Source organism: Camelus bactrianus, chromosome 26 (assembly GCF_048773025.1).
Source record: "Camelus bactrianus isolate YW-2024 breed Bactrian camel chromosome 26, ASM4877302v1, whole genome shotgun sequence".
Lineage (NCBI taxonomy): Eukaryota > Metazoa > Chordata > Mammalia > Artiodactyla > Camelidae > Camelus > Camelus bactrianus.
The window spans coordinates 7,715,734-7,743,368 of NC_133564.1; the positions used below are offsets into that span (position 1 = coordinate 7,715,734).

General features: G+C 55.9%; 1 protein-coding gene across 4 annotated transcripts in view; it reads left to right on the top strand.

Moving 5' to 3' along the window:
• MYOM2 (myomesin 2) overlaps positions 1-25,789 on the top strand; it is a 61,869-nt gene extending 36,080 nt beyond the window's left edge. For 3 of the 4 annotated variants that reach the window (XM_074353601.1, XM_074353603.1, XM_074353602.1), the window contains exons 17-37: positions 86-207; positions 1,796-1,983; positions 3,432-3,558; positions 4,843-5,021; positions 6,144-6,258; positions 7,176-7,332; positions 7,422-7,528; positions 9,121-9,165; positions 9,645-9,781; positions 12,488-12,632; positions 12,740-12,799; positions 14,108-14,175; positions 15,398-15,511; positions 15,679-15,766; positions 16,298-16,336; positions 18,579-18,684; positions 21,133-21,296; positions 21,553-21,589; positions 23,032-23,054; positions 24,050-24,105; positions 25,144-25,789. In XM_074353601.1, the coding sequence (XP_074209702.1) occupies positions 86-207; positions 1,796-1,983; positions 3,432-3,558; positions 4,843-5,021; positions 6,144-6,258; positions 7,176-7,332; positions 7,422-7,528; positions 9,121-9,165; positions 9,645-9,781; positions 12,488-12,632; positions 12,740-12,799; positions 14,108-14,175; positions 15,398-15,511; positions 15,679-15,766; positions 16,298-16,336; positions 18,579-18,684; positions 21,133-21,296; positions 21,553-21,589; positions 23,032-23,054; positions 24,050-24,105; positions 25,144-25,461 (2,395 nt within the window). In that variant the 3' untranslated portion in view covers positions 25,462-25,789. The other variant, XM_074353604.1, reaches the window with a different exon arrangement.
• Positions 25,790-27,635: the final 1,846 nt, after the last annotated feature.

Genomic DNA, 27,635 nt, shown 5'->3' on the forward strand with positions numbered 1-27,635 from the left:
GCGTGCTCGAGATGACTCCCGCTTCTGTGGTAGGAGGGCAGAGGCCGAGCCTCGCAGTCATGCCTCCGGTGCGTGTCTCCCGCAGGTTCGTGGTGCACGGCCTGACCACCGGCGAGCAGTACATCTTCCGCGTGAAGGCCGTCAACGCGGTCGGGACGAGTGAGAATTCGCAGGAGTCGGACGTCATAAAGGTCCAGGCGGCCCTCAGTGAGTAACTGCCGGGCGGCTCCGCGCCGGGTTCGGGTTCTCCGCTACCCTGCAACTTCTGTGCGAAGAAACACTTATGGTGCCGCTTGGAATGTCGCCGGGGGAAAGTGGATGTAAACTGTTGAACAGGGAACGTGTGCTTCTGTGCAAACCTCCCATCCGTTGGCCGCTCGTCTGGGAAGTGCCGGTGAGGGAGGGAGAAACGGTCATATGCGAATCAAATGCAAATTAAACCCAGAAAATATTACTGGGGGTCACGTTTGTTGCCAAGCGTGCGTGCCCACGGTAAAGCGAGTGCTGGAGGGCACGACTGCCTCTTTTAAGAACGGATGCTGACATGGAACATCGTGGCCTTTCTAGCTGTTCCTAGTTCAAGGGACTTTAAGAAATCCCAGAGAATTTCAAATGTTTATGTGACTTTGTTCATTAACAGTGGTCTTCAAAAGTTATTTTGATCACACTGAGCAGTTTGGGTTCCAAGTTCCCGGGACGGGCCCCAGACAGCTTGATCTGTACGGCTCTGGGTTTTATAACCGATGCTCTGACTGCTTCATATAAAACGCCCCCACGGCCTGAACGCCTTCAGGAACATCCTGAAACGTGACCGTCTCAGACATGTGTTTTGAATCGCAGTGTCATCTTTTCACTCTTGGCAGAAATGTTCTGCTGTCTAGTTACTTCTGTCTCCAAAATCTAAAAGCATCTTTGGAAATTACGACTTCTCCTCTAATGCGAAGGAAAGCACTGTTCTGGGGCTCCCAGGGAGTCAGAGCTGACAAGCCTCGGGTGGGCAGCCTGGTGAAGCCCCAGCGGTTGCTCTGTTTTAAGGTCGTTACGCTAATCGATCAGTTTTCCCAGGAAGGACTTTCATACATTACTGTTCGTCATTCTTACTAAAGAAAACCGATCACTGTGATGTTTAGTTCTGTGGTGAGAACTGCTCGTTCGCGTCACCTGTGTGTCAGGTACCAGAGGGTGACGTGTGCAGGTTACTCAGAGTCTGGGGGAGGCAGACACATCGTTTTCAACCCACTAGGAAAAGGCAGTCCATTTCCAAATTAGGCGTTTGGAAAAGAAATGTGAATTCATCCCCTTTTGAATTAATCTGGTTTCTGTACCTATGGAGGAAATGAGGACTCACGGGCCTAAATGCAGTGGTCACCACTGGTCACCACTGGTCACGGGAGGTGGGGCTGTCATTCTTCACGGGTGGGACGAGAAAGCTTCTTCTCAAGGTTTTCTGTAGAGGATGGGAGAGTCTGTTCTTTCAAACGTCCAGGTCAGATTTAGGTAATCCGTTGCCCTTGTGTTATTGAGATATTAGAGGAGGTGCATGTGTGTGTGTACTGGACGGTGTGTTTAGAAATTGCAATAAATATATACAGAAGAAATTAAAAAAAAGTACTTTCTTTAAGAGAAGAGAGAAAACCAAGGGGCGGTGGTGAGCGGTGGGCGGGGACAGGAGAGGCGGTCTGGGGCCCGGGGCCGCCTCCCAGGGGCCGTCTGCTCGTCCGACGCTGGAGCCGGCCCTGGAGGTCAGAGGACCCCGGGCTGAGGTCTCGGTGCCTGTCCGCTGTGTTTTCTGCAGCCGTCCCGTCCTATCCGTACGGGATCACGCTTCTGAACTGTGACGGCCACTCCATGACCCTCGGCTGGAAGGTGCCGAGATTCAGTGGCGGCTCCCCCATCCTCGGTTACTACGTCGACAAGCGCGAGGCTCACCACACAAACTGGCACGAGGTCAACGCTCTGCCTCTCAAGGAGAGGATCCTGACGGTGGGTGTTCGCGGGCTCATTCCTTCTCGCTGGGTGGTCTCGGGTTTGGGGCAGAGCCCTCCATTCAGCGTTTCCGAGTTTGATGCCATTAGAGCGTCTGATACAGAAACAGAAACGGATTCTTAAAGCCGGGGCATCATGGGAACTGGAGCTCTCAGAAGGCATCCTCTCTCTGAGAAGCGAAGGGGGGGCAGGAGGGCCAGGCGGGCAGGCGCATTGCCAGGTGCCGAGTGGCGCCCAGGCCCCCAGCGCCGGGAGGGGGTTCGTCCCCGGCAGGATGTGCGGGCGCAGAGCGTGGGCTCCACGGGAGGCAGGGGCCACGCTCCCAGTGAGTCCCTGCCCGGGTGCAGCATGTCCGGGTGGCGGGAGTAGAAACAAGGATTTGGGGTCAAGCCCCCGCAAGCCCTCGGCCGCCTGTGGGCAGCCGCTCTCGCCTCCACCGCGCCGGGCCTCTCGTGTGTTCAGCGCGGCTCCTGGGTGCTGGCAGCTCACACCACCACCGGCACCACACGGCGATCGGCTTCACAGGCGCGGCTGTAAAATGAGGGTTGTCGTTTCGTAGGGGAGACAGTTAGGGGTCTGGTCTCCGTCTTGTAGAAGATTCTAGGTTAAAACATGTATTTATGCACCGTATGTACCGTGCGTTTTATATGCATACCACGACACATGCTATCCAAGTTCAGGTGTGGCGTGACGTCACTGATGTGTGGGCCACGGTTAACCTCCGACACGTTACGACTCTTTGCCAGTCCCAAACTCCTGAGGAAATGCGCTCCCCCCCCCCACCGAGCACTGGCTCCTCCCACGAGAGGGACAGGCCGCCTTCCAGGGGACAGAGCGCTTTGACTTCAGACATGCTTGCTTTGGGAGCTGTTTGTTGGAGACGATGTCATTAGACGCTGTGTTCACGCCACTGGCCGGGCTGCAGGACAGGGCTGGCTAATGGTTCTGGTCAGAAGCCTTCCTTTTGTCTTGTGTGGCACGGACCAGGCAGAGGGGCCCCGAATGGACCTCCAGCCAACGTGTGCAGGGAGGGGACTGTTCACACGGCCTGGCCACTGCCCAGCGAGGATGCCTCACGTCCCCGGTCCCCAGCATCCCAGGTGGCGAGCCTCCAGGGAGGAGCCTGGGCGTCAGGGCAGGACCCCTCTCTGCTCTTCCACTGGGTCCCTGTGGCTTTCGTCTCTTTGAGCCCCAGACTCCCCACCTGCCCGAAGGGGGGCCTCGTGTCATCCCTGAAGGGGGCTTGCAGGGCAAAGGAGGTAGGTACCCTGTCAGGTTTAGCGCGGCATCAGCCACAAAAATAACCCTCCCCAGCCCTGTAGTGGACGCGGTGACGAGGCCACGCCCTCACGTCCATGCTGTGAGTCACCGTGAACTCTCCCTCCTCCCGACAGATTGTAACCCAGCGTTTGTCTCCCTGATTAATTGAAACACAATTTAAATAGGTGGAGGGCTTGACCGAAGGCTCAACCTACGAGTTTAAAATTGCTGCCGCCAACCTGGTGGGGATCGGGGAGCCGTCAGACCCCAGCGAGCCCTTCAGGTGTGAGGCCTGGACGGCGCCGCAGCCCGGTAAGATGCTCCCCGGCACACTCCCACGAGCCACGCGGGCACGCGCAGGGCGGGCCCGGGACGTGGCCTCCGCAGGCAGCAGGCCTCGGTCACTGTGGGTGGATTCCGGTGTCACCACCGCAAGCCGGGCTCTGGGCAGAGCTGGGCATTGGGCTGGGCATGGACAGCAGGCTGGGGGTGACAGATGTGGAGTAATTAGTGCTGAGGTGAGAGGCAGGGACCCCGCTCCAGGCTGCAGAATGAGCCCGGCCCCCCCAGGGCAAGGACGCCGCCGCCGGAGGCGGGCCCAGCGTGGACCAGGTCCAGGCTCACGTCTCCCAAAGGGGCAGAGGGAGGCCAGCCCCCAGGAGGAGGGGCGAGCCGGGCCCGAGTGGGGACCGCAGGACGCTGGTCCTGCTTGTGTGTGAGCTCAGGCCTCCTCTTCCCAGAGCCTGGGCCCCTGGCTCTAAACCGCATCACCGTTCTCACAAATGTGCGTTTACTCAGGGCTCCGCATTTCAGACCTGCCTTCACAAGGGCTGGGCCTCGATGTCTCCGTGTCCAGTCACTCCGGGTCTCCACGACAATGGAGGACATGCTCATGTCCTGAGCAAAACAAAACAACACACCTGAAGTTGAAGCTGAAAAGCTCACAGATTGAGAGATTATCAGCTTTGGGGCCAAATTACATTGCTTTTTTCTTTTTTGGGGGGTGGTACTTGTTTGAATGAAATTAATTTTTGCTCCTTAAAAAAGCCAATGGAGGAAAAGCTGCAGAAGGTCCCAGAGCCCTTCGGGGGCGCAGCAGCACCCCCGGGCCGCAGAGGGGTCAGTGCAGGTGGAGCCGTCCCTGCTGCAGGCCCCCCGGCCCCGGGGCCCACCTGCACCCCCAGGGGTGCTTGGCTGTCGGTCGAAAGCGGGGCTGGGGTGGCGTGGGGGTGAAGGAGGTGAGCAGGCTACCCGGTGGTCACTCTCGGAGTGACAGTCGAGGGACATCCAGGTTTCCAGCCGGTGGGTGGCTCCTCGGTGTCCTTTATCTTTGGGAGACATCCCCGCTGGTCCTGGGTGAGCACGTGGGCGCATGCATTGCTCCAGGCACACGGCGGCCACCTGGGTGCCTGAGTGATGAGGCTGCAGGGGCCGCGAGCCCGGCTCTCCCCCAGCCCCAGCACCACGCTCAGCACCGCTCCCACCAGCTCTCTCGGGAAGGCACTTTGTAGCTTCAAGGAGCAGTGACAGCGACCATGTGTCCGTAAGGAGGTGTCCAGTGGTGGGGCCCAGCACAGACTCGGCTCTGCTTTTCAGGGCCTGCCTACGACCTGACGTTCTGCGAGGTCCGGGACACGTCCCTGGTCATGCTCTGGAAAGCCCCGGTGTACTCCGGCAGCAGTCCCATTTCTGGGTATTTCGTGGACTATAAGGAAGAGGATTCCGGAGAGTGGATCACTGTCAATGAGGCCGCCACCACCAACCGTTACTTAAAGGTGACGGTGTTGCCTTCTGGGGGAACGCGTTTCATTCCTGTAGGGGACCAGCTGGAAACCCCCAGCACGCTGTGCACGTGGCCTGGGGATCCCTGCCTCCAAGCGGGGCAGTTCAAGGAGGTGTCCGTGCCTCTGCAGACGCGCGGAGTGGGGCCTTGGGGGCCACCTGGACGGGCCCGTTCCCTCCCTCCCGCAGCCTGACCCCCCGCTCCGGTCACGGGCTGTGTTCGCGGGCAGCCCACAGTGACACCTGGCCTCCGTCTCTCCACCCCCAGCCCCCATTTAACTTCCTTAATTCACGTGGTCGCTGGTGGAGTCTATCTGAGAAGCACACACGGACACGTGGTGTGAACATGGCTGACAGAACTACGACGTGTGCACTTCTCTGCCCTCTTTCCCGCCGGCATCTCCATTTTTAGCACCTGCAGCGCACCCATCGCGGGGTCCGCTGTGACAGCAGCCTCAGACCTGGAGACCCCGCTGCCCTGGTCCGGGGCTTTCTTCTCTAGGGTGTGGGCTCTGGGGTGTGGCTTAGAGGGGCCACATCTGAGCGGGCGCAGGGCCGCGCGTGGGGAGGGGGCAAACGGGCGCAGCCCTGGGGAAGGTTTGACGGCATGAAACAAGATCAGTGTCTTCTGAGCGAACAAAACAGGCTGCGAATCCACCTAAATGAGTTAGTTAGAAAGCAGCTGGTACTTACCTCACTGGTGGCTGCCTGAGCCGCCTTCAGTGTACGCCATCTACACACGTGCAAGGGTGTGCCCCCCTGGGGGTACTCGGCAGTTAAAAATCACGTGTACAGTGGGTTTTAGTCCCACAGAATTATGGGCCACAGCAACACCCGATTACAAACTAGATGATACGATTTCCATTCTGCTTTAAGATATGCCAAGAAAAGGAAAAGGGGACACATCAAAACAGGAGCATCCCCGCTTTTTCTTGCAGAGGAAGGTGGCGCTGCCTGTGGGGCTCTCTTCCCGGCTGCTCTCCAGCGTCCTCTGCGTGGCTGCTCCCACGGGAAGCACACGTTATTCTTAGAAAGACACGTTTTCAGTGAAGTGACAAGTGATGAAGGCATTTTTGTTGCTCTGTTCACGAGTGACGTCTCGTCTGTCTTTCCAGGTCTGTGACCTGCACCAAGGGAAAACCTACGTCTTCCGCGTCCGGGCGGTGAACGCCAGCGGCGTGGGGCGGCCCTCGGACACATCTGAGCCGGTGCTGGTGGAGGCCAGGCCAGGTGAGCCTCACCTGCTCAGCTGCTCAGCGGCCAGAGCCTCACCACAGCAGAGGTTTGGGGGGGCGGCGACGGGGCCACGAGGTCATTCTGTGGGGGTGGCGGGGGTGGAGCCACATGCAGGGGTGACAATGGTCTTTCATGTCACTGTGGAGCTTTGATCAGAAATGATCAAGCCGTTGGCGGTTTTCTTGGCTGCAAGTGGTCAGAGCCCAGCTGAGGGGACCCGCCGGGGAGCTGCTTCTCGGGGTGGGAGGTGAGCCCGCAGGATGCGTGGGGAGGTGGGTCCCTGGCTTCAGAAGGCGACGGAACCGGCAGCCACGTTTCCCTGGAGACTGCTCCGTTTCACTCTGCACCGGGCTCCCCACTCCTCCGGCTTCCTGGTACGCAGACTGTGTACCTGGCCCTAGGCTGGCGTCTCCTCCAATTCCAGATTCCCCAGGGACAGATGCTGACTGGCCTGTGTTGGGCCAGGTGTCCACTGGGTCAAAAAGTCACAAACAAACCGACAAGCCTTCGTCCTCCCCGCCCCCAAGGACAAAGTGGAGAGAGTGGAGGCGGGTGGGTGGGACATGTGCTGTGACCACCCTGCCTGGGCCCCGGGAGCAGACGAGGGGTCACATCTCGCAGAGAAGGAGGAGCCTTATGGGCGGATCTGCAGCCCAGAGAGTTTTCTCCATAAAAGGAGACGGTCAGAAATGTGCCGTCATAAAGCAAAACCAAACCCCGAATGGCCCCGCCCTGCACCGGCCCGGGGAGGACACGCCCCTTCACGCCTGTCCCACGTCCTTCGCGGACGGACAGCAGAAACTGATGACTCGGCGTAAAACGAGCTCTCTGCCGGTGCCGCCGCCTCTCCAAAAATGGCACCCGCAGGGCAGCGTGTTCCTAAGGCGCGCCCCGGCCTTGTCGCTCCACAGGCACCAAGGAGGTGAGCGCGGGCGTGGACGAGGAGGGGAACATCTACCTGAGCTTCGACTGCCAGGAGATGACGGACGCCTCGCACTTCACCTGGTGCAAGTCCTACGAGGACATCGCGGGCGACGAGCGGTTCAGGGTGGAGACCGTGGGGGACCAGTAAGTTCCCGCTGACGCTGGCAGGCACGCCCTCGTAGGAGCTCCTGCAAACCCCGTGATGAACGTCTCTGGCTCTTACTCCCTTTCAGCTCAAAGCTGTACTTTAAGAACCCGGATAAATCGGACGCAGGCACTTACTCTGTGTCCGTGAGCGACACGGACGGCGTGTCCTCCAGTCTTGTCTTGGATGAAGAAGGTAACGCCAGAGGGACTGGCTTGTCTTTTGGTTTTATAACACTTCCGAGGGTGAATGCTAATGGGGGGAGCCTTATTTGCTCAGGAAGAGGGTGTGTGTTTGTGGGAGTTGGGGGCGGGGAATCTTTACGAAAGCCCAAAATTACTTAGGAGATGACACATTTCTGTCTAACTCTTGTCAGCTCCACCTGCGGGTCAGAGTCAGCTTTACGAGTCTGTAAGATGATCAGTTAGTGATCTGGAGTGAGCTAGGTAGCACTGGACAGAATCCTCAGATCTACACGTTTTGTTGGGTCTTTGAAAGTTTCTGAGTCTCTGACAGTCCTCAGTCAAAATGCCTCAAGCTTGATAAGAAAATCCTTCCCTTACCACCTGGCATCTTGGTTGGCAGCCAGCTAAGGGTGTGGTCCCAGGACGGGATACAGGAAGCCGTGGGGGTCGGGGGGAGGAGAGCTCAGCTGATGGCTGCAGGCGTCCACAGGTCCCGCGTGGACGCTGGGTGAACCGGGTGAGCTGGTGCAGGACCAGCGGGAGCACAGCGGGGGCAGCACTGAGCCGGGAAGCTCCCTGCTCACAGTCGGGGCAGGAACGGGCCAGAATCCACTCACAAGCAGCCCTTTGGAACCCCAACTCAGTGGTCTTCAAACAGCTTTCTACTCACAAACCATCCTTAAAGATTCTGAAAGTGATGTACTCCTCCGCACCCTTTGGAAGTTTGCAGATGACATTTTCAACCTTAATTTTAAATACTTGCAAAGGATGAGCATTTCCGGTGCATTTCGTGCTGTTTGTGGCCCTCAAATATACTTTAGGCAAAACCCTGATGCTGCAGCTTAAGCTGGTTCAACTTCTGGGGGTTCCCTCCGTGAGACGGAGTCGGGAGAGTCGGTCCTCTCTGTCAGATGAGACCAGGTCCAGTTACTCTTGGTCACGAGAGGTCGGCTTCGTTGTTCAGTTCAGATGAACAGGAGCTACAGACCTTCGTGACCACAGTCTCGTTTCTCAGTTCTAACTTTAAGAAGGAAGGAAAGAGAAGGGAAGAAATGAACCTTCGGTTTTTCTTAACTTGCTCTTGGGACTCTCAGGAGCGATGCATTGTTCTGTTTTGGTTTTTCCCCACGTAATGCACCACAGGACATTCTGGGTGGGTGAGAGGGATCCGAGCAGGACACTGAAAGGAGAAGGCAAAGCAGAGACCACCCACATTCTCGCCAGCCAGACCCACTTTAGGAAGGAGTTCATGCAGAATGTGAGGGTCCGGGAGGGATCTCCTTCCACCTCCTCTCTGCAGGGATGTACCGCCCCGCCCCAGCCCCCGCACCCCCGGCCTCTGCCCTGACCCGCCCTAACCCATCCCGTTAGTAAGCCGGGTATTTAAATGGTGAGGATCTGAGTGGGGTCGACCGCTAACAGACTGGAGGGAGTGTTCCGAGCTAGTTACCCCTCCTCTCCGTCCCACTCCCAGCTCACATTTCTCTCACAGCCTCAAATTAAACCTCGGTGATGTCAAGTCTCTGCTTTGTCTAGCTTTGCTGTTGAGAAACTTCTGAACCTACAGGTCAAAATGAGTGATTATCTTTTCCTTAATTCTAGAGCTGGACCGTCTGATGGCGCTGAGCAATGAGATAAAAAATCCCAGTAAGTGAGCCTGGATCACTGGAAGCAGGGCTGCACCCTGGGCGGGGCCCTTCACCCCGTGTGTGGCTCTGGGAGGGGCCTGAGGGGACAGGCTGGCCTCATCTTACGCTCCCGGCTTCCCGCCTTGTCAACAGCTGGTTGAAGACAAGTGTCAGTTAGTATCGTAACTTGTAGGAATTTCCATTGCACGGTGCGGGGTTTACTGTGGCTGTTTAATCCAAGTGAAATTTGTGTCTGATGGATCTTCAGCTGTCGGATTACACAGAGTGCAGGAAGAGCACACCCTCCCGGCCACTGGCCCAGGCTCGAGGGCTTGGGGTGCGACGCCGGGCTAGAGTTCCCTTCATAACCCAGTTCAACACCCCAGGGTCGCACATTCTCAAAAAGTTTAATAACCAAGATGGACACTTCATCCGACAAGCAGCTGTTCTCTCTCGAGGGCTCACGCCTCACTGACCGTGGCTCCTTTCTTCCTCCAGCAATCCCTCTGAAGTCGGAATTAGCTTATGAGATTTTTGATAAGGGCCGGGTCCGCTTCTGGCTCCAGGCTGAGCACTTGTCGCCAGACGCCAGCTACCGCTTTATCATTAATGACAGAGAGGTGTCTGACAGCGAGGTGAGTCCACGCGGGAGGGCTCTCTGGCCTCGGAGCGGGCCGGGTGTTCCTCGGGGAGGTCAGTTCCTGGAAGTCGGTCGTCTGTGTTTGTTTCCCGCCCTTTCGGAGCTGTGGAGACGGGGGTGTGGAAGGTCGGCAAGGCGGACGAGAGACGACTGGTTCCTGCAGGGCTCGGAGATTTGGTCCGGGTTGGAGAAGAGATCAGGAGTTCGTTAAGTCAAGCCTGTTGGAATTAAAAAGTGACAAACTATGTTCTAGAGACGTTGAGCTTGGCTTTCTGAAAAGGTTCAGGTTCAGCGCCTTTGATGGCGTTAACTTGCTCTTGCTTAGCTGAAGTGTGGTCGATGCGCAGTGTTGAGTGAGCGCCTGGCGTGCGGCACAGCGGTTCAGCTGCACGCACGCGCGCGTTCTTTTTCCTCACGGCCTGTTACAACGTAGCCACTGCACTCCGCTCCCCGTGCTGCTCGGTGGAACCTTGCTGCTGCTTGTTTCCTCTTGATGGTGGTTGTGAGGGCGTGTGCTTGTGCTCGGAGGTGAGCAGTGCCTCCCCAGGCCCCCCTCCCGCTGCAAGCCCCTCGTGGGAGACCTCGGCTGGGAAACTAGGTTCGCGCCTTCCACGAGCCTCGGGCTGCTTCCTGCTGGCAAGTGCGGGCAGAGAGAGCCGCAGAGCACGCCTGACGCACACACTTTGCCCTGGTCCTCCTTTTCATCGAGCGACTGTTACGAGGACCCCTTTTTCGGCTCTGGAGCGTTGGCTGTTTCCGTCTATCCTTGTCTGTCCCTGCAGGACAGCTGGGAACCCAGTTAAAAGTCAGCCTGTGTGACGGGGCCTTTCCTGATTGTTCGAGGGTGCTCTTGGGGTCTCTCTGATCCCACCACCTTTGCCTTCTCCGCTCTCCCCCGACACCCGAGGTGTTGTGTCTGCTTAGACCCTGCTGAGTCCTAACTGCCTCACCCGTGCGCCCAGATGTTAACGGAAGAGACGCAGGAGTCGCTCCTCCGGGTGGGGAGCCCACTTACCCTTCCTCTGAGCCGGGCTCCTGGCCCCGTCGAGCCGGGTGTCGGATGGGTGTTGAGTAAAGCTGGGATGGTTGGACGAGTGTGTCTCGAGAAGAAGTCGAGCGTGGACTTGTGAAGGTGGTGTGAGTCTTCTTACCCAGTCGGTCTTCCCCATGAGGACAGTGATGCTGTAAGAATTGTGGTACAGCACAGGGGACCATATTCAGCACCTTGTCGTGGCTCATAATGAAAAGAACACGAAAAGGAATACATGTATGTATGTATATGCACATTATCCAGGCGGGGAAGCCATCCCTTAAATCCCAGCTGGGCTCCCTTGGGAAGGAAGGCATGCAGGAAAGGTCAGCAGCAAAGGTTACCGCCCTTGCTCACTCTGGGCGTGGGGTGGGGGTGGTCAGGGCCAGAGGAGGCGGCCCCCGGGGAGCTTGTGGGCCATGTTCCCCCGGGTGAGCCCGGGCCTGGTGCCCCTAGGCTGTTGAGAGTCCCTGCATGATGACTGCGTCGAGGACGACTCATTCATGGGGACCTGTTCCTCCTGCTCCGAGACCCGCTTGATTGCAGACATCATATCCGGGTGGATAAAACCTAGTCCGTTAGCACCCGTTAAACGTCTCAGTCCCCGTAGCTCATCGCAGGCGGTGAGAGCGAGTCAGAAGGAGACCTGAGCTCTGGGCGGGCTGGGCGGCATTGGGAAAGGGTCCCCGGTGGAGGCTGCCCGGATCGGGGGTGTAGAGTCTGGGGACATCAACCCTGGTGCTGTGGTGGTGCTGAGGGCAGGCGGCCGGACCAGCCATGCTGCGGAGGCCGCACGCACCAGTGCCTGGTTTCACTGAGGCTTCATCTGCAAAAGGGAGGGCTCGGCCCGATGGGGGAAGGCTTCCCAGGCTCGAGGTGGATGGACGGTGGCTCCCCACCAGCCTCCTGCTGCCCCCGCAGGTCCTCGTGCCCTTCCCCGCCCTGTCCTGGTGACTGGGCAGCCTCGTGTCTCCCCACTGGGCTGGCACCCCCGAGGCCATGCCCGGGCCCCTTGCGTTCCCAGCCCCGCCTTGAACACAGTAGGCGCTGCTTGGTTATTACGCACGTTGCCTGGATGAAGGCTGGTCCAGCGTCTGTCCCTGGACGTGAAGGCTGGGACGTGCCGGGCACCAGGATGTCCCTGAAGAAAACTTGCTCCATATCACAAAGCGGTGTCCGGAGAGCAGCTCAGCCCCCGACAGCTACGTGGGCTGACAGGCCTCAGGCGGGCTTCCTCGTTGGGGGTTCAACCAGCACTTGTGTGGTGCTGTCGCCCGCCGGGCCCTGTGCTGGGTGGACAGATGGACCCCCTGTGAGGTGTGGCCAGGAAGGACATGGGGGCTTAATTGAAGTGTAGTTGGTTTATGATGTTGCGTTAGTTTTTGGCATGCGGCACAGTGATTCAGTTAAACATCTATACGTATGTTCCTTTTCATATTCCTTTTCATTCTGGGCCATTACGAGGTACTGAATGTAGTTCCCTGTGCTGCACAGTAGGACGTTTTGTTTGTCTCTTTTACGTGCAGTGGTGTAAATCCAGAACCCCCAGTTTACCCCTCCACCCCTCACTTTGTGTTTGTTGCGAGTCACAACCCCTGAAGGGCTGACAGGGCCGGAGGGAAGGCTGGAGGAAGGGCTTTCGGTGACCGCCCCCCTCCCCTCTGCTCCCAGGCGCACAGGATCAAGTGTGACAAGTCCACCGGCATTGTTGAGATGGTGATGGACCGGTTCACCGACGACAACGAAGGGACCTACACTGTGCAGCTCCACGACGGAAAGGCCAAAAGCCAGTCCTCCCTGGTTCTCATTGGAGATGGTATGCGCTGCGTCCGTGAGGGGGACGTCAAAGGAAAGTCTTCTGACTGCAGACAAGCAAACGTGTTCATTTCTTTTTTTTTTTTTCCCTTTAAATATCGGGTTTAGCGTTCAAGGCAGTCCTAAAAGAGGCTGAATTTCAAAGAAAGGAGTTTCTCAGGAAACAAGGTAGGTAGTTGATCTGCTCCCTCGCCACAAACACGAGGCAGAGGTTCAGGGTTTGCGTGTCTGCTGGGAGCAGGTCCTGCTGCACGCCGAGAGACTCCAAGTGCGATTTGAGATGATCTGCAGCCATGGGGGCGCTTTTCTGCCCTTTGATCTTTGCCGTTATTTCGTCTGCATGTTTTCTTGCTTTACCCTGAACAGCCCTGGGGTCTGCTGCTGAGGGCTCGTGTCCTCCTGCGCTGATGAGGAAGGGCGCCTCCACTGGGGGTCCAGGTGGAGCCCGGCAGCCGTGGCAAAGGAGGGTGAAGCGCAGGGTGGGTGGGCTGGGGGCACTGCTAGCAGAGGCGCAGAGAGGGCGGGAGGAGCGAGTCCGGTTGCCAGGAGCTTGCTGTTTGACCTAAGATTGTGAGAACGTTTCAACTTGAAGGCGTTTCAGCTTTTTAATTACAAATGATACATTTGAAATAAGTCCTTTTAAAAATGCATATTAACTAGATACAAAGAAAAATGGATACATTTTAGAATCTGAAATATAACACAAGGGTCTATTTGGAAAATATTTTTATATGGGATTTCTATAGTTTCCAGAAAAAAACTAGAATATTTGAAAATATTTTAAAAATTAAAGATTTTAAAATATAAAATCAAGACATTCTTGATTTTTCTTTTTTTTAGTTTTTAAAATTTTTAATAGTCAAAAGATTTTATTTGACTCATTTCTACAAGATGATTTTTTTTAACTTTGTAGAATATGTTTATACGGAAAAAAGCAGTAAATACTTTCTGAATCTGCTTTGTATTTTTTGTGTTGAATGTGTTATAGCACATGACTTTCCTCTACAATGATTTTAAATAAAATGATATTTTTGAAAGATAGAAATTCATCTTTGAATTCAAATGCTATGTAAGTAAAATCTGCATTTACGTGACAGCGAGATCAAGCTGCCTTTTCTTCATCTTACCTCTATTACTTCTCCTCTTGGAATTTTGTATGTACTATGCCGTTGGCTGTTCAGTTAGACACACACCTTAGAGAAAAAAACATAGTATTTCATTATTCTTCTTTCCAAAGAGAAAGAGCTGTTAGACACGGAGGAGCGACGAGGCAGGTCCCTGCTGGAAACGCAGACGCCAGTCTCCGTGCCCCACACGCTGACTACAGAGCCCCGGAGACTAGTGATCTTGGTTTCGGGAGGAACAGCTACTTCCTTCTGCCAGAAATGCATTTATGTGTGTGTGTGCTTGCGTGCACGCGCGTGTGTGCATTTTTGGAACTTTCTCCTTTTTAAAATGTCCCCCTCTGCCCCGCAGGCCCGCATTTCGCGGAGTACCTGCACTGGGATGTCACAGACAAGTGTGAAGTCCGGCTTGTCTGCAAGGTGAGGCCCGGGTCGCCAGCGGCCAGCAGTGGGCGTCTCGCTCCCGGGACGGGTGAGGCGGTCCCGGCAGACTCGGGGGTGAGGGTGGGGGGCGGGGCGGGGGGCCGTTAGTACCTAGACCGCGGGCCTGCAGGAGAGGACTCGGGCAGGCAGTCGATAGAGTGAGTTTATGAGAAAGCATGCTGCGGTGACATTTATCCGGTAATTTCCTTGCGGCTCATCTGATTTCTCTAGGAAATAAAAGGTGCGGTAGGGGAATCAGGTGCTCCCTGAGTTTTTGTGTGCACACGTCAGTAGTGAAGTAAGCCTGAATTACCAGGAAGTATAAAGTCGAGTTTTTGGGGGACCAAGCCTGAGTTTAATGGGCCCCTGCGATGTGACTGTCGCCAGAGGCTGTGAGGGAGGGGGTCATACTGCTCGCGGCCCAGGGGCAGGAGAGAAAAGGAGGCGGGGGGTTCCGGGGAGCGACGGGCCTGCGCTGAGTGCCGGGGCGGGGGACTGGAAGGACGCCGGCCGTGAGGGGAGACTGCCACCGGAGAGCACTGTTCTGAGTCTATATGGGGTGTAAATGCGAATGGTCAGTCACACAGTCCGCTGTGGCCACTATGTTCCGCTCATTCAGAACCGAATTCTTTCTCGTCCGTAGGACGTGCGTGTCAGAGCAGGTGACTTGAAACGTTTCCTCGCCTTTGGAATTGTGCACAGCTTTGTTTCGAGGTCAAGCTCCTGGCAGAGATTGAATTTCGAGGAACTTTAGCAGAAGGGAAGCCCCCGTGCCCACACTGGGCTTATTTTGTGTTAAAGTTTCCTTCCCTCTGTGTTGACACATCGAGTGTCGTGTTGCCCCAAAAAAGCAGTCACTAAACAGTGTTATGGACCTAGGATAATATTTTACGTTGATTATAAATTTAAAATACACTGCTTACAGCTTGTTTTATTACTGACATCTCATAGAAACCCAAGGAACCTTAGTCTGACGTCCTGGGTTAGAACAAAGAGGAATTGCCTGTCCTTCCGCATGGACCTGTGAGGGCTTAACTGTTTCGGAAGCTGGAGTTTAGAGATACGTGTGCCACTGTTAGGACCGACAGCTTTTCCATGAGCTTCCATCTGAGGCTGTCGATAATAAAAATTGACTTTTTTAGGTCCGTGATTTAAAAGCAGAATAGACTTTTTTCTTATGAGCCACAGCGATTCACACACTGAGATTCCCGTCTCGTAGGTGGCAAACACCAAGAAGGAAACCGTTTTCAAATGGCTGAAGGATGATGTTCTGTACGAGACGGACAAGGCGCCTGATCTGGAGAAGGGAGTCTGTGAGCTGCTCATACCAAAGGTACCGTGTGCTCAGGAGACAGACAGAGGCAGGCGAGAAAGGCCTTTCTGCGTTATCTCCCGATCTGCGTCCTGAATTTCCATGGTTTGCAAAGAACGTATGTTAGCATGGGTTATAGTGGATATAGCGGCATCGTTACCTACACGTGGGATGTGTTTTGTTTGCAGCTGTCAAAGAAGGACCATGGTGAATATAAGGCGACCTTGAAGGACGAGAGAGGTCAAGACGTGTCTGTCCTTGAGGTGGCTGGCAAAGGTAGACTAAACCTTCCTCTTTCTCCTGAAGGGAGCTCCGCCCCGCCCGCAGGGGGAGCCGTGTCCCGAAGGCACAGTATGTGTTTCTGTGGCTGCGGCACACACTGCGTCTTCAGCAGGGACACAGTAGAAGATAGATTTGTTCTTGAGTCGCATCCAGAGCTGTTGCAGGGTTTCAGGAGAAGGTGCGACATTGCTCTGGGCTTGTACGAAGTGCCACCTTAGCCTGTCCTCAGGACCCAAGTTCGATGCCGTTGGGAACGTAGTTAAAACGGTCCAGACGGTGGTGGAGCGATTCAGTTACACGTACGGCTGGGTTTACGTGGAGTCACGTGTTCCTGTTCCTCGTTTAGCAAGGGACCAGGTTAGGAGGATTTATCGCCACACACGAGCCTTTCCTGGCTCCCTGTTGCCCTGTTAGTGTTTCATTTTTCAAATGAACATCCTGATTTCCTGCATCAATTTAATTACACGTGAATGTGCTGCTGATAGAATTACCCATCGTGATGGTGCATTTCCTTCCTCCTTTCAGTGTACGAGGATATGATCTTGGCAATGAGCAGAGTCTGTGGTAAGTAAGTGCCTTCTAATTTGCAAGTCATTTTGGGTGCTAAAAATCACTGTTTCCTGAGAAAGGCATTTTCCACAGCTGATGGGGCCCTGTTTCCAGGGCCAGAGCAGTTATCTGCCTGCCTCAGTGATGCTTCTTCAGGGTGATTTTCAGCCTTTTATGTAGAACATGTTTTTTTCTTTTAAAAAAAGGACGAAACAGGCTCCGTTGGGGCTCCCTGATTAGCCACTTGCTGCAGATCGCCTCGGGTCAGTGAGGGCGGTGCTTTGTGCCTAATTGCTGCCAGCGTCTTCATTGCAAACGCTGAGCAGCAGCAATGAATTTTTAAGCCTCTGGTTTTGTGTCTGGCTTAATGTGCACGAAACCAGTTTTCAGCTTTGCAAATGCCTTCTTCCTCTCTGTTTGCCCTTCCACGGAAACTGTGAGAACAAAGATTGTGGTTACTCATTTGATAATAGTAGCTTCCATCTGTACAGGGCTTGATGCTGAGAACTATAAAACCTCATGACCGTGGGCTTTCCAGAGGTTGCCCAGTTTATACCTTCAGCAAAGTCCCACGGCCGACAGCAGCTGGGTGGCTGCACCCTGCGTGCTCCGCCAGCCGCAGTCAGGACTCCAGCTGGGAGCTAGTGTCTCTCCCAGGCCCGAGCTCCGCTGCTGTCTCTCAGGGTTCTTCTGGCCCCCTTCTGGGAACTTCTCCGTGTATGTCTGCAGTGCTTTCTCGAAGCAGCTCTGCAGGGTGGGGTTTGCGCCCTTCTGCTTTTGCTTGTCACACAGATGATCCACGTGGTCTCTTGAAAAGTGAACGTGCCCGGGAAAGGGCCCGTTTCCTCCGGTTCCCAGGGTCTTGGGTCAGAGATGCCGGTGCCTGGAAGGACCACGTGGGCTTCCCTGAGAGTTCTGGGGGTGGAGAGAAGGCGCGGGAGGTCGGGCAGCACCGGGATCAGGCTCTGGTCCCCGAGGCACCAGGCCTGGTGCTGCTGGACGCTGTGTTCCGTCCCGTGTGCGACGTCGGGACGGGGCGGAGCGAGTGTCACTGGATCTGTGACGTGTGTGTAAATACAGAACGTCACAGGCAGGACCGTTCTCAGTTCGGTTTCTGTTTCTTTACATTAGGGTCATAATTGCTTGTCTTTTCACGAACTTTGTGATAACTGGGTTTTGTACAGATTTTACACCTACTGTTTCTAACCACTGCCTGGCATGTCACGGACTCTCTGTGCTGCGGGTTAGACTCTCCCCTGCAGGGACACTGACACGTTCCCGTCATTACAATTAACTATATAGTCACGCACACCTTTGGGCAAAGAGAGGCTTTTGTCAATATTTAGGAGTATTTGCTTTGAGTGAATTCTCGGAAATACAGTGACCGTGTAGAGTCCTGTGTGACTCTGAGGTTCATATCAAATCTGCAGTTGCTTAGCAAACCCAAGAAACGGCATTTTGAAAATTCTTTCCCCTTCACACCCTCATCCGCAGTTTGAATTCATATTATTTTATTTTATTTTGCAAATGCTGCAAGTATTACTTTCTAGCTGATGGAAGACCATGAGTCTGTATCGACTTCCTAAAGTTACGTGTCTCGTAGCAGCCTCTGCTCCAAGCTCGCTATCGTCCGGGGGAGAGGCTGACCTTCTGGGCCCCTGACCGCCCCCCGCCCCCCGCCGCCGAGCCACCCACCCCAGGGCCGTCGGGCCCAGTTCCCACAGTGATCACACCAAACATGTTCCCACTTTGTAGGATTTTCTTATTGCCCGCGGTCTCTGCTGCCCTCTTAGCCAGTTTCGCTCACCTCAAAGGCAGACCCCTGGCTGCCGTGTCCGTGGCCCCGTCCTGAGTCACTTCCGCTGACTCGTCACCTCCCTTTAGGTGATGTTCTGCAGCAGCCGAGCCCCAGGTCGTTCACCTGGCAGATCGCGCTGCACGTACCCGGCACAGTGCTCTTTGCACGACGTTTCCTCCTCTTCCTCGGCTGCCGAGGCCAGATGTCGAGCCTTTAATGTCTGTGTCCCAGGCGGGGTCTCCCAGCAAAGAGGTTTTCAGACGATTCCGGTGTGGCAAATGCATATTTGATGAAGGACGATGACCTGGGCAAACTGCAGGACTCTGTGGCTGGTGGATGCTAGGCTGTCGGCGAGCGGGCACGTTTCCCCCCGGACGTGGCGGGCACCTCTGGGGGCCGCGCCTGTCCGCTGGACACAGCACGGCTTCCCCCGACCGGAGTGTGCTCTGTCTCCTGCAGGAGCGTCGGCGTCTCCCCTGAAGGTACTCTGCACCCCGGAAGGAATCAGACTTCAGTGTTTCGTGAAATATTTTATGGAAGAAATGAAAGTGAACTGGTATCACAAGTAAGTACCCGCGTGCGGGGCCGGGGCCGGGGCCGGCTCACAGCTGGGACCCCGAGCTCGGGGCTGGGTCCTCTCCAGGCTTCGCTGTTTAGAGCAAGGATGCAGCCTTTGGCTCGGGGCGGGGGCCGTCGCCAGAAAGTGGGGAGAAAGAGAGAGAAAGAAATGCCTGGAGGTACCAGAGACAGGAGTTCCTCAAAACCTGGGGTTGTTGCTGGTGACACACGACTTGTCTGGAATCTGGCCGAGCTAGTGGGGAAACAGCATTTGGAAGCCACACCCTAGATTTCCAGTCTATTTGTTTCCCACTAGACGGACTGAAAAGGCCCCAAAGGCCTGGCAGGCCCCCCGCCCAGGGTCCACACTGTGCCTGCAGGCGTTATTTCCTCTAACTAACATCTCAAAAGGCAAACTGCACTTAGGATGCTCTTCCTTGTAAAGCCATCGTTTTGTTTAGGTGAATCTCCGTGAGTGAACCCAAGTGCTAACCGGGTAAGCGCCCTCGGGAGTCTTTCCTCCTGCTTGGACTTTGACAGGCCGTGCTTTTGTCTCAGACGCTGCACTCGGGATCCTCAGACGAGAAGCTGCAGCGGTGTCTCGGTGCGCCGCGTTTGGTGCCTGCGTTGCTGCGGGCTGGTGGGGGCGGCCGCGGCAGGGGGGCCACTGGAGCTCCCACCCGAGGGGCTGGTCAGGAAGGGCCTTAGCGGCTGTGTTTTCCCTAAAGGAGTCCAGTCACAGGGGCTGCGGAGACTGAATCTCCAGTGTGTTTCTGTGATGCAGTTGTTTATAAGGATTTGTGTTTTAGGCCGACGGGTAAATCTGTTTCTAGCTGAATCGAGCCTCGCCCTGGAAAAGGAGAATCCATGGCTTCCTGCCCTGTGCGTCTCTGTCGTCTGCGGCGCGTTGTCTTGCAGAAGGTTGTGTGTAGTTGTGACGCGCGTCCTGTCTTCCCCTGAAGACCCGTCCGTCCGCCAGGGAGCCGGCTCCTTCCCCGGCCTTGCCTCCCCGGGAGCAGCTCGCTCTGTGCTGGGCGCCAGGGCGCGTGGGGGCCAGACACAGGCCACACCCCTGTGAGCACACCCGGGGACACGCGGGCGGGCAGAGGCACTTGGGGGCGGTTAGTGTGTGGTAAACACAGCACACAAGACTTCGCTTACCCTCACAAAAGCCCCACGAGCTGGGTACCAACACCCACGTTTTACAGACGTGGAAACTGAGGTTTAGCAAGAAATCATCTTGCTTAAAATCACATGACTAGTAAGCGACAGTGCTGGGAAACAGCTACACGGCGGAGCAGGGTCCCAGGCAGGGGTCGCGAGGTGCCGGATGCGCTGTGGGGAGTCCTCTGCCGGACCCGCCCGGCCGAGCACCGAGCGCCCGCCTCCCGGAGCTGCTGCAGGAGAGAGACGGACCCACGTCCAGGCTCCTGTCTGGCCGAAGTTCTGGGCTTCATGTGCCCGTGACTCGAACTTCTGCAAATCCTCCTCCGCTCCTGCTAAACCCAAGGGGCTTTCGGAAGTAACTCACATTCACTCGATGCCGTGAAAGTGTGAACTCACTGTCCCTGGACGCCCCGCACAGCTGGCGCAGGGCTCACACTTTCTGAGGAGGCAGGAATGGTACCTGGTGCTCAAACTTTATGTTGAGCTTTATAAATTGTGGTGAAATACACAAAATGTGCAATTTCCCATTTTAACCACCGCTGGGCGAGCAGCTCGGGGGCACTCACGTTGCCGCGCCGCCACCACTGATCTGCACAACTTGCCTTCTGCACCCGCCACCCACAACCCCCGCCCCCCCCCGGCTCCCCCAGCCCGGGCCCCCAACGATCTGCAGGTGGAGTCACACCCTAATTGTCCTTTTGCAACTGACACTCAGCACGATGTCATCCAGGCCCATCCAGGTTGTAGCAGGTGTCAGAGTCTCCTCCCTTTTTAAGGCTCAATATTACTCCATTGTGCGGATGGACCACAGTTTGTCCGTCACCTCTAGATGGACACTTGGGTTATTTCCACCTTTTGGCTGTTGTGGGGAATAATGCTATGAACACGGATGTACAAATGCTTGTTCAAGTCCCTGCTTTCAGTTCTTTTGGGTATCTGTCCAGACGTGCAATCACGGGGTCATACGGTGATTCTATTTTTAATTTTTTGAGCAGAAAAGTGCCATGCTGCATAGAGTATCTGATCGTCTGTGCTGTGTGGGCAACAGGCAGATATTAAACAACAATGTGTCTTTTAAAACTAACTTCAGATTTAATTTTACACGTTTTCAGAGCTGAGCTACCGAAGTAAATTAGTGAACGTGTAACATCCAGAAAAATCGATGACCACGTGAGCGCCAGCAAGTCGGAGGACGCTGCCTCGCGGAGACCTGGGATGCTGGCCCGGAGGCACCTTGCAGATAAGACGAGATTCTAAATTGCAGTTTGTTCCTGTGACTTTTTTAAAGGGATGCTAAGATTGCATCGAGTGAGCACATGAGGACTGGAGGGAGCGAGGAGATGGCCTGGCTGCAGATCTGTGAGCCCACGGAGAAGGACAAGGGGAAATACACCTTCGAGATCTTTGACGGCAAAGATAAACACCAGCGCTCCCTGGACCTGTCTGGTCAAGGTCAGAGCACGTTCTTTAGCGCCTGATAACGCTGCGCTTAGTGACTCTCTTCGTGGTCGAGGGGAACTTGATGCTGGAAGGGAAACAACCTGATCTCACGATTTTCATTCAGAGAAGATTACTTCCCAGTAATCACTGCATTCATTTGGCTATTTGTCAGTTTTCATTAAGCAGAGTCGCCGGCAGAGCAGCTGAGGGAATGAAGAAAAGCCAAACACAGTGAGATGGTTAATAATGTATGAATTTTCCCTTGCAGCTTTTGACGAAGCGTTCGCAGAGTTCCAGCAACTCAAGTAAGACTTGCACGTCTGGTCACTGCTCTTCCCTCTGGGGTGCGGCTGAGTGGCCTTGTTTTGGCTGAGGGTGGGGGCCTCTGGGGATGCCTGAGTGACCCAAGGAACGTGATGTTCCTGGGAACTGGGATAATAATGGCAATTTAAGCAACTCAGTATGTAGACAAAGGTGTTCTTCTGAACTAGAAATGTTTCTATGAATTAACTTCAGAGTGGTAATAATCCTGGGTTGCTTTAGATGATTAAAACACTGAATTTATGAAATAGTTTTAATCTTAGCAACACGTCACACAGAGCAGTTTTTTTTTTAAATGTTATATATTTAAGTTCTTTTTTGAGACTTTTATTTTTTTAGAGCAGTTTCTGGTTCAGGACAAAACTGAGAGGAAGGTACACAGATGTCCCGTGCCCCTGTCCCCCCATACAGCCTCCCTCACTGCCAGCACCCCCACCAGATGGTCCATTTGCAACATCCGGGGACCCTCCATGGACATGTCACTGTCACCCCGAGCCCATGGTTTACACGGGGGCTCCCGCTTGCTGCTGGACGTTCTGGGGGCTTGGACGAGTGTCTAATGTCATGTGCCTGCCATTGCAGTGTCACACAGAGCAGCTTCACCGCCCCAGAACCTCTGTGCTCCCCCCGTCCTCCCCCCTCCCCCCGGACCCCCACCCCCACCTCACTGTCTCCATGGCTTTGCCTTTTCCAGAAGTCCCCATACCACTGACCCTGAACAACACGGGTTTCAACTTTGTGGGTCCGCTTACATGTGAATCTTTTTCAGTAGTAAACCCGACGGTGCCAGGTGGTCTGCAGTCGGCTGACCCCGCGCACGCAGACCCGAGATGCTGGAGGGCCGGCTCTAAGTTAAAGGAAGGCTTTCCTAGCCACGTGCCCTTAACCCGCTCCTGCATTGTCTCGTGGTTCGATTGCTCATTTCTCTGTAGTGCTGGACAATATCCTGTTGTCCAGAGCAACTTTTTAAGGAATACCTTGGGATTTTTAAACATGCATCTAAATTTTAGAGTGTCTTGAACTGAGGGCCAACCTTGTCCCACACCAGGCTGTTCAGTAAATATCTGTTGAATGGATGACTAAGGAAAATCGGAAACCAATGTTTTCACCAAAACCCATAAACCCTCCAGTGAAGTCGGGTGGATCTGGTGAAGACAGAGCTCTCTCCAGCCTGAGTCTGAGTGCTAACCTTTCTGTGGGCTTTAGCAGCTGGGAGACAGGGCACGCCCGCCCAACGTGGGCAGGGAGGGGCATCGGGAGAAACACCGGGATCCAGGTCCCCAGGTCCCGCGGCCCGACTGGGTTTTCCTAGAAGCGCATGCGCCTCCCTCCTCCTGTGCTGCCCCCGCTCAGATGCGATGCTTTGGTCGATAGCCTGTTCTCACCACTCTGTTTACTCTCTCCTCTCCACCCCCGTGGTTTTCAGGGCAGCTGCTTTTGCAGAGAAAAGTAAGTTCCTGTGCGATTATAACGAGTGTAATACATCATTATTTGGGTGGGGCAGAAGGGGCCATAGTTGATTCATTTTGTGCTTTAAATAATACACAGAAAACCGTCTCACCTGACAGAAGACCCTCCCTCTGGCTCCCACCCACTCCCCCTGCCCCCCTCCCCCCCCTTCCCTGGGCCCGTCTGCCTCCCAGCCTCTGCCACCTGTTCTGTGGCCTTTTACACGACGGTCAGTCGGGGGCGGCCATGAGAGGGGACACAGGGGAGGCTCAGGGAAACGGTCCTGAGACGGGACCATGCGGGCCACGCGGGGGTGGTCAGGGTGTCAGGGGGCAGAAGATGGGAGGGAGGGGGACTGAGGCTACGGCCTTTGTTGGGGTTTCCAGGGCAGGGGGGAGCCTGTAAAACTGGCTGGTTTTAAAGATTTTGTTGGATTTTGGGCTCCAGGGGTGTTCCTGGCTGCCTGGCTCCTGGCCTGGGTGATTCCGGCAGAGGAACGTTGCCTCCGGGGTGCAGGGCAGACGGGGGAGGCCTGGCCTGGTCGGGCTGTTGGCACCTGTCACAGGCGTGCCCTGGCGGGGAGGGGCTGTCCCTCCCAGCCAAGAGGGTTTGGGATGCGAGAGCATCACGATAGACAGAGAACATACGCATCTCTGTAGCACACCGCCGTCGCAAACCCTCTCTCGAGATGCCGAGACCCCCGCTTCCCAACCAATTACAGCCTGACGAGTTGAGCCCTAGGTGAAATCTTCGTCCTCAAAGCCCCTCAGAGCTCGAGTTTCCTGTAGAGCTTTTCACAGCGCCCACCGCAGAATCAGTCACTCGCCCCGCCCCGAGCTCTGGCCCCCGCCGCGCTGCCGCGTCCGCGGGCCCTCCGCGGGGAGCGCAGCCCCTCCCGCCTGCCTCCTGTGCCCTCGGGGCTCAGCCCGGGGCCCGACCCCCCCGGGACGCCCCTGTGGACGGGTTTTCTCAGCCGAGTTGGTTTCCCGTTGCAGATCGTGGCAAGGTGATCGGTGGCTTACCTGACGTGGTGACCATCATGGAGGGCAAGGTGAGAGCAGGCGGGGAAGCTCGGGGTGGGGGGCAGGGTGACCACGTCCTCCCGGGCCCAGGCTGCCTCCGATAACCTGTGTCATCAAGGGACGGAACAGTCTAACATTCCGAGTCCAAATGCAGCGGCCTCACGACCCTGGGCACACAGCGCACGGCCGTGTTGGTGGCAACTGGTGTTTCCAGCCCTGGGCACCCACCTGGTGCTGACGCCAGGCCCGTTCAAGGGCATCACTGAACAAGGAGTGGGGCGGGGGGGCCACACCCACGGCTGCACGACCCCCCACCGTGTGCAAAGCTGGGAGCCACCTCGTCAAGAGGGAAATAAGAAACAACCTCTGCTCAATTTCAAGGTCGTTTTGGAATGTGTGTTGGGAACCATTCACTGGAGTCTTAATTTGTCACCTGTCAGTGGCATTACTGACGTCTAACTGGTGACTTCTCGGTGCTTGAGTGATCCCACCTCAGTGTCACAGGGACACAGACACTTGGGGGGATTCTTTTGAGGCCAAAATACCCACATTTATCGCCCTTTCCTTCAGCAGCTGAAGAGCTGTGGCTGAACAGTCAAGGATCTCACAACAAAGGTGGAGAAATTAGCACCCGCTTCCTTTGTCGTGGAAGGAAAGCGTGTTTCACTCAGTGTCAACAGTGCCATTTACCGTTAGACAGTGTATTCTCTAGATTTGCGGAAGGAGCTGGTAAAGGGGGTTCACAAGTCTGCACAGGAAGAAAATTAGAAACAGGCTGAAAATACCCACTGGAAGCACAGGGCTTGACTGCCTTCACATTTTTAAGTCGGCTAAGCCATGGATTAAGCTTGAGGATAAACAGAAAAGAGCACCGTTGACTTTCCTCACGGGCTGCCCTGCTTCCTGCTCTAGCTGGACCCCTGCTGTCTAGCCCGGTGCTCACAAACATAAGGAGCACGTTGCGTAAACAACGTGAAGGACAGACGAGCACCTCGCCCGCTCCGAGGCCGCCTGCCTGTTCTTCCTCTAACGCTCCCTTCTCTCCCCCCGCCCCGCCCTCCCCGCAGACCTTGAACCTGACCTGCACGGTGTTCGGGAACCCCGACCCTGAGGTGGTCTGGTACAAGAATGACAAGGACATCGAGCTCAGCGAGCACTTCCAGGTCAAGGTGGAGCAGGCCAAGTACGTCAGCATGACCATCAAGGGCGTGACCTCAGAGGACTCGGGCCGGTACAGCATGAGCGTCAAGAACAAGTACGGCGGCGAGAAGATCGACGTCACGGTCAGCGTGTACAAGCACGGGGAGCCGCTCCCGGACGTGGCGCCGCCCCAGCAGGCCCGGCCCAAGCTCATCCCTGCGTCCGCGACCTCGCCCACCCACTGAGGCCGCCGGGCTGGTGGCCGCCCGCGGGCCAGACGGGCCGTCCCGCCCTGGGCTTTTAGTCTTGGTGATTGGGTGTTAGTAGTTTCTGGCCTTCTCGGGGGAAGCGAGTGATTCCCAGGAGGCTGTACCGCCGTGGCTGCAGGTGCTTGACTGGCGACTTGAGGTGAGCTGACGTCTTCACGGACGTTGGCGTGGGGGTTCTGTCCTCACTGTGGTCCTGTTTTCTGATCTGGGGGCTCCAAAAGGCTGGTCGGAGAGCCCATGGGTGGGTGCGCCTCCTTCCTCTCTGTTTTCTCTTGCTTCAGACGAATAAAACTTTAAAAGGCAACTTCGAGTGTCTCTCCCGTGCCGACGTGCACCGGCACGGGGCTGCTCTCTCCCGGTTTGTTCCCTGACGGCTTGCGTGTGACTTCAGGGCTGCATCGAGCAGGCAGGGAGCCACCGGCCAGGAGCCCGGGGTGCCGCAGCCCCGCACAGCCCCCTAGGGACCCCCATCAGGGCCTGGGGAGGAGGAGGTTCCTGGACTGGCCCGGAGAGGCGTCCACACACCCCAGCTCCTAGGAAGGTGACGGCTCGTGTGGGCTCAGGAAACCTCTGTTGGGGAAAACAAAGGGTGGGTGGTGTGTCACATTTTGTATTAAGGACATTGCTCTCCAACAGGGAAAGCTCTGACGGCCCGGAATGTTTCCTCTCCCTGTGTCATTAAGGCCGATCCGAACTCTATGATACTGGGTTCTGTTTTCCTCAGGTGATAAAAGACGTCCTGAAATTTAAACACGTCTCTCATGATGCCAGCCGGCTGAGCAGGCTTCCGGGAGTAGCATTTCTAAAATCCCTCTTGCCTCCTCTGTCGCACCCGTGATCTTGCTGCTGGACTGACGCTGGCCTGGTCCTGTCTGCAGGGGTCAGCTGACGACCCACCAGCTGCGAGGTTTCTTCTCTTTAAACCATTTGGAAATTTCCGGACTCTGACCAAGACCCTGTGATGCTGCCCTCTGCTCGGTCAAACCTGAGGCGGCTTCCTCCCGATTCGAGCCTCAGACTCAGAGATGCAGGGACATCTCCCGGGCTCCCGCCAGCTCTACAGCCCCGGCCCCGGGAGCCTGCCCTCAGAGACAGGACCCTCAAGAAGACGGGGCCCAGTCTCCCAGTCTCTGTGGAGGTCAGTGTCACTCCAAGGAGCCACTGGGGGCGACCACAGCCCCGTCACAGTGGCCAGCCTTCCCTCCTGGCCTCTAAGGGTGTTTGGGCTGGATCTGACCGCTAGTTACTCTTTGGAAGTAAGGCTTTCTCGTCTTCTCCCTCCTGCCTCCATCTCCCTACTCACCACGTCCCTATTTACTCTCCCAGCCCCTCTGCACACAGAGCACCCAGACGCCGAAGCTGGGACGTTCAGACCTGGCTCTGCCTTCCATGCCGTGGGCGCCAGGGGCACTCACTGACTCGGGGCCTCAGCCCTCGGCTGCAAAATGCGGGTGATGGCAGGACTGGCCCCCAGGCTTCAGCTGACAGCTTGGTGGTCACGTGATGAGCCCAGGTCAGGAGCCTGGGGTGGCACCTGGGCACAGCAGGGGCCACACACACGTCCGCTGTGATCATAACCATCCCAACTGGGGCTCAGAATTCACACTGATATTTAATATTTAACCCAGGTTACTTCTCTCTTGATTTCCCCCCCTCTTTTTCCTCAGCCACACCTTGCTGCTTTTTCTCCAGCATCTTCTCAGGGATTCATTGACAACTTTAGGCTGTTCTTCCCTGTGGATCTTCGAGGAAGTTTCCCAGGGAGTCAGGCCCCTCCGACCTTCACGATCGTTGTGTAGAGGCGAGGGTACACTGGTGGGTGTTTCCGTCTCTCATACTGGTCCCGAAACACTCAGTTTTAAAACAAGGCTGTGGGAAGGGTGACCTTGTGCCTCATTCCTTCAAAATGGTGGCTTTGCCGCCCTTGCGGTAGAAAAGGGAATTTTGGATGCATTCGTGGCAATAATTTTAATTAGAGGAGTCAAGCGTCCCTCTCCACGCACACTCAAAGCAAAGTGCAGGCGACATTTACGGCCCTGGTATAAAGCAGTGACCCATACCCAGATCGCACTTTTCTACGCTTGGGACTGCACACACCACACCCACACACAGCAGAGGTCAGCTTTGAACTCCCGGCCTGGTAACCGGTG